This window comes from Hevea brasiliensis, chromosome 13, assembly GCF_030052815.1.
Source record: "Hevea brasiliensis isolate MT/VB/25A 57/8 chromosome 13, ASM3005281v1, whole genome shotgun sequence".
Lineage (NCBI taxonomy): Eukaryota > Viridiplantae > Streptophyta > Magnoliopsida > Malpighiales > Euphorbiaceae > Hevea > Hevea brasiliensis.
In genome coordinates, this window is record NC_079505.1 from 67,769,676 (window position 1) to 67,776,278 (window position 6,603).

Here is a 6,603-nt window from a genome sequence, read left to right on the forward strand (position 1 = left end):
ACGCTACCTGAATCGCCTCAATCGGACATCGAATGAAGCCGGAATTGCGTTGGAAAGCAACCATCAGGCGCTGCTTTTCTTTCTCTTCTCCTCTCTTGCCGCTTCGTGGTTCTCGTCTGCTCGAGGGTCGCTACCGGTGGAGAGCCACTTGGGAAGTTGCCGGCCAGTCACCGAAGAAGGAAAGAAGAAGAAGAGAGGGGAGGAGAGGAGAGAAGAGAAATTGGAAGGGGGGGGGGGGGGGAAGTCCTCCTCCCGATTTTGACCTTTTTTTTTTTTTTTTTTTTAACTCGGCAGTGATAGTGGAAATCCACTGTCACACACCAAGTCCCATCCTTTGACCCCCCTTTTTTTTTTTCTTGGTTGTTACATACCTCAACCACCTCCTAACCACCACTAGCTCACCTTGTTGCTAGCGCCTAACTATCATTATTGTCATCACTACTACCACTTGGCTACCGCTACTACTCGACCACTAATTACTACGACAATTAACATTTATTATTCACACCATAAATAAATTAAATATTAAAACTAAATAATCATTACACTATATTATCTGTATTTTTATTTTGCAATCAAATATAGAAATATAATAACAATTAAATTACATTGCATTACATTAAAACTTTGATTCATTACATAATTAATTATATTGCATTACATTAAGTTCTACCAAACATTACCTAAACCCAGATGCATGCGATAGATGCACAATCCTCAGGCAATGAACATGTATGATTTACTCTTGGGGTTCACAAGATAATCATGTTACAAAAGAAAATAATATGCATTGTCAATTACATGTCCATGGCAAACTTAATTGTGTCTAGGGAATTAGATGCAATGGCGCAAAGAAAATTTAGTTTTCTGCCAAATCCTGTGATCTTCACTTCTTTGCCATGGCCCTTCACGACAGTTATGCTTCAGGTCAACCTACAAAACAGTGAATTTAAAAGAAGTTAGCTTTTATTGATATCACTAACAAAGCATAATTTCAGATCAACTGCAGTAGGAGTTAAGTCCAATTATCACCAAGTCATTCCTAAAAATAGCACCATCAACTTTCTAATCAAAGATATAATTCGTCCTTCTTCTAAGCAAAAACCTCTACATTTAATTATCTCTAGGGAACTAAGTAAAACGAAGAAAGAAAAAGGAAAAAGGAAAAAAAAAAAAGGTAAAAGGTTACAGCAATTCTTTTCCCTACCATTCAAGAAACCTGAGATGCAAAACTACTAAACTGCCCTGGGTAAGCATGATTAAAGTCAGTGAGATGAGTTGTTTTTGTTACAGTACTGAACCATGGAAAAGAAATATCATTGACAAAGAAACTGAAGATAGGAAATTACTTCCAATCATAAGTCAGTAACTCAACCACCTGATCAAGATGCTCATTGGTTTTGGCCCCAATGTTAATTAAATCGTGCAGATTTGATGGCTGATGCATGCATGGATGAGCTCATGTGATCCTAAAACTAGGAAGTAGTCAAGTAGCTTTTACAAGGTCCTAGAAATGGTCATTTTTCATCTCTTTTTGGTTCAAGGTAGAAGAAAGCATGGGCTTATAACCCCTGACCACCACAATTAAAAGATAGGTTCTTGATTCCTCACCTGCTAGCCCAAGGCAGGTCTTCATTCAGGCTAAAATTGAAATAAAGGTGCCATGAGTGTAAGAAAACTTGGAAAATTCCAAGGATTAAGAAAACTTGGAAAATTCCAAGGATTTTTGAGACAGAAACTCCACAACACAAAACAGACTTGAGATGTGTGCAAATCCTACTGTTAAGGTGACATCTACATTGGCAATGGGACATTAACAACAAAGTTGAATAGCTGAGGTCAAACTGAAGGTCGATTAATAGAGTCCAAATAAGTGATCAGAATGGATGATGACAATTATAAATGAGAATCATGCGACAGGTATTGGAAAAGAAAAAGGGAGCTTGCTGCATGAAATCAACAAAAGTAGAATACAAAGCTGTGAACAGAAAGTGATATAAGATGGACCGTTGACCCAGCAATGACAACTAAGAAGTTCAGAAAAGCATATATGATGAATAAATTTGAAGAATCAACAGCAAATTAACTTCTATTTTCAGAGATACTTGAGCCAGTCATTCACAAGAATATAACAGAGGAAAAAAATGTAAACTGGGTTATTATCATCCTCAAGTTTATATTGGTCTTTAGTCATTTCTGAATGACAAAATCACCATCAACTTTGATATGAAGGCTTGAATGAGTCAAAATGGTATCAAAGTACTGATTGTTTGTTATGAGCCACATGAATGATCATAAACCTCACCAATCCCACATAGCTAGATTTTCTGCTATTTTATTGAAGGAAAACACTATAAACTCATCGACCTTTTTGTTAATTATGACATCATGAAGCTTAGTCTTTGACTTAACACATAAAATTTAGGTTGCTTATATTTAAGTCGGATTGTTTAGAGGTTATGATAAGCAATTAACCACTAACCAACACAATTTTCAATAGAAAGCCAATTCTTGCTCAATTTTCAATTCAGTAGAACACAAATTATCAACACATGACAATGTCAGTCACAAAATATTTTGCTAAAAATACGAAAATGAGAATTTCTAAGCCGATAGGATCATAGGAGTAACTCTGTAAAGTAAGATCCGTGGCTAACTAAACAAGCAATACTTTTTTTCAAGGCCCATTGCTAACAAAAACAGCCTATGCTCTCAGAGTTGGTATTATCGATTATGAACAAAAATCACTTCTAAAACATCTGCAACAGTCTCCTCAAATACCAATCAAAAATTAAACGGTAGACTAGTTAATAACACAACATGATGGCAAAAATTGCAAAGCAACAGCAAAATGCGCAAAAGAAACAACAATAAGCATTCACCAACCACTTAATGCAAACATCAATTCCTTGGACCCATAAGCAATTTTCACTTCAAGATCATTCAACAATCATATAAACTTAGAATCAGAAATACCTATAAGCCCAATCATTGAGTTCACTGACTAAGGCAGCTTCCCAGATCGAAAAACTGCAAACTTTGACATCTCTGAGTATTTATAATCGATCCCATTATCCTTCAGAAACTCTTCGAGTTGTCTCTTAACCTCTTCAGGATCAGATGTTTCACATTCCACCTCATAAGAAACCCCAAAGCTATATTTAGTCTCATCCACCTCCAGCTTCAACCCTCTCCACTCATAAACTTGTCTCAAGTTCTCAAACCCACCCAAACAAACAAAACCCATTCCTTCCACAATCCCAAACTCATCTTTGCACCTCTTCAAAATCCTGGATTCGACGGAACTTAACTTGGATGGATCGGCGACGCATTCACGACCAATTAATGGATCGATTTCCTCTTCATCTTCCTCGACACGGCTGACACCATTGATTAGAACAGGCTTGGCCTTGAGGGAAAGAACACAACGCGAGTCATTGTCGAAGAAACGCAAGCGAAGGACAGCACGTTGAGAGGAAAGAGTGGCAGCGTCAGAATCAAAGAAAAGGTTTTGCTGAGGAATGGTTTTGAGGTGAAATGAGGAAAGGAGGGAATTTAGGCGGGTGTAATTGGGTAAATCAGGGAGACCCAATTTCACCTCTACTTCCATAATGAGTGGTGAAAGATTCAAGGGGAAAGACCGATACGGTGGGATTTGGTGGAGGGGTTGGTTTGGTTGCGGTCGAGGAGGTGAAGGAGAGAAGTGGAGGCGGTGGTGGATGTGGATGTGGCAGTAGATGTATTGGCGGAGGTGCGTTTGCGAGCTTCTTCGAGTTCTTCTTTGTCTTCGATTCTGAGTTGGATTTTGCTTGGCTTTCTTCTCAGCATTTTGGTTGGTATGGCATTGATCTGCGAGTGTCACTGTCCACCGTCTAAACTCACAATTGTGGAGCTTCGCCAGATGATCACTGTCCACCGTCTAAACTCACAATTGTGGAGCTTCGCCAGATGAAGAAAAGGTTGCTTGCGCCCTGTAGCTTTTTCGTTTGGGCCTTATAGGCCTACAGATACAGACCAGTCCAGGCCTTGTAACTCCACAACTCACCCAACTCGCGATGACAAATGAAATTTGACCATCTCATTCCAGCGAGACCATTGATTACAACAATTTGTAGCCTTTGGAAAAAGGCATTATTATGTGCGTGTATATAAATTATATAAGGTTAAAGACTTTATTAAAATTATCATAATTTTAATAGCGATTCAATCTTATCCCTAGCGTTTGCGTGTGAATTCTTAAAAAATTCATTCGCAAAAGTAAAATAATTGAAATACACAAGTGTAAATACTTATTTAGTTAGTTTAGCTCTGTGTTAATTTACTTGGAAAATAGTTAGCAATTTGGTTAGTTTCTTATACTATATTGGGTTGAATTTAATTTCATAAATTTTTATGAAATTTAATTAAATTTCATATTTTATGTATTTAGTTTAAATAGAAATTTAATTTCAATTCTAGAAATTTAATTGTGTAAAATTTAATTTTATGAAATACATAAAATATATAAATCTCACATATTTATATATTCAATCAATAATAAATTAAGTCTAAATAATAATTCCTTTTGAAAATAAACCTCTTTTCCCCTTCTAGTTGATTCTATGAGGCCAATGATCTGGTAAGGATGATTAGATCTTGATTACTTCAATTTCTTCAAGTTACTGTGCTTGAAGATACTTGTTGGAAATTGTAGCCATGGAAGAAAGCAAAGGAACTAGAGCTTGAGGAATTAGGAATCAAATTACAATAGTCAAAGTTTGTCCCATATCATAAATAAAAATCTTAGCCAATATCCATTATGAGAAGATTTTCTCCAAATTGAGATTCCAAAATCAAATTCCTTTGTCTTTCCCTAAAGCTTCTCCAATAAGTTTCCAATGTTAAGTTACATTGTTGAAGCTATTGAAGAATGACTTGAGAAACTCATTTCTTCATTCATTCAATTGCCCTTATCAAGGTCTTATTTTTGTCGTTATAATCAACTAATAGACATACAAGGATGTGTTTGGGAAATTTACAAGTCATTTTCTAGCGGTGGACTAGGCAAAGTTGGGCCTGCTTGCTACATGCTGACCACAAATATTTTCCTTTAAAAATCCATTCTTTGCTCCCTTGTTTGTTCAGGGAGATTTTTTTTTTTCTTTTTTAATAGAAGAAGTGAGAATTTATATTTGGCTTGATAAATTTTTAATCACTGAACCAAGTGAGACTAGATTGAGAATTCTGCTATAAGACAAAAGGAATCTCCACCGAAAGGCAATGATACAATATCCTCTTTGTTAGATTTTGCACAGATAATATCTTTAGATATGGAAATATTGGGTTAATAATTGAATCTTGTCTTTATGATATTGGAGATTAATGATTTAAACCTTGACAACTTTTATTTTATTTCTAAAAATATTAAAAAAAATAATTTTAGATGTGGATTTTTTAATAAAAAATATAAAATAAAATATCTTGATCATTGGCAGCATCTGAGTACCAAAATCATGTTGATGAACAATTGGGTCAAGTTGAATTAAATGAAATTAACAAATAACAAAAGGGACAAACATTAGGTACCAATGAACCCAATTATGAAATTTGAAGACCCATTTAAAAAGGTTTCTACTTTTTTTTTTTCAAAATTTTTCCCCTTTTCTTAGAAGCTCTAATCTGTCTTGCATTATTGCCTGGAATTGAGCTTAGATGGAGACATGAAGGGAACTTTTCTTGAATGATACACTTTCCAAGCCTGCAAATCAACCAAGAAGATAATGAGTTCAAGTAAAGATTCCATCCAATTTGTCAACAAGTACTAATAATAAAAATCTGGGAGAAAGTAGAAAGTTAATACTCATTGGAATAATATGTTTAGGGGGATATTTTGATAGTTAATATCTAAAAGTCTGAATCAATGTATTTAATAAAGTTTTGAAAAATTAGTTACTAGCTGATAGACAATTAATAGAACACCAAATTTCTTAATTAACTAAATATAATGTATCATTATAAAAATGATAAATAATTATTAATTAACCAAATTTCTTTGATTTAATAAATAAAATTGAAAGAGTGGATTACATTAAAATTAATCATACAAAGAAAAAGAAAATTATAACTAAATTCAAGAGAAATATATATATATATATATATATATATATATTTATTTATTTATTTATTTATTTATAAAATTTATGTTAAATGAATATATGTAATAGTTAATATCACTTTATAGATAAAAAAATCTTGTGAGAAAAAGTTTTTTAATATTAATGTTGTAAATACTTAGCAAAATATATTTATTAATATTGTAGCAATAAATGGCAAAAATAATAATTAATGATATTTAGCGTAGTAGTATTGATTTTTTTTTTAGAATTAAGTTTTTTTTAAAATTTTTACCTATATTAGATCTATCATGAATTTAAGAAATAAATATATGAGACCTATATAACTTTGTACTAACTATGCATTCTAATCACAAAGCATTGGTTAAGCTCCCTAGCAATGCTCACTTTTTTTTTTTAATTTAAATATCACCACATATTTAAGTCGTACTTAATAATAATTTTTAAAATAATATTTAGTATTTTGATCATAATCAAAATATTATTTCTC

At 33.4% G+C, this 6,603-nt stretch overlaps 1 protein-coding gene across 1 annotated transcript; it reads right to left on the reverse strand.

Moving 5' to 3' along the window:
* Positions 1-582: 582 nt before the first annotated feature.
* Positions 583-4,013, reverse strand: LOC110660272 (triphosphate tunnel metalloenzyme 3). The gene is made up of 2 exons (XM_021818515.2): positions 2,977-4,013; positions 583-933 (listed from the first exon to the last, which is right to left on the reverse strand). Exon 1 carries the CDS (start codon positions 3,608-3,610, stop codon positions 3,005-3,007), a length of 606 nt encoding a protein of 201 aa, XP_021674207.2. The 5' UTR covers positions 3,611-4,013; the 3' UTR covers positions 583-933; positions 2,977-3,004.
* Positions 4,014-6,603: the final 2,590 nt, after the last annotated feature.

What these genes read in the sequence shown, in the direction of transcription:
- LOC110660272 (XM_021818515.2), bottom strand. Translation starts at nt 3,610, where the DNA reads ATGGAAGTAGAGGTGAAATTGGGTCTCCCTGATTTACCCAATTACACC.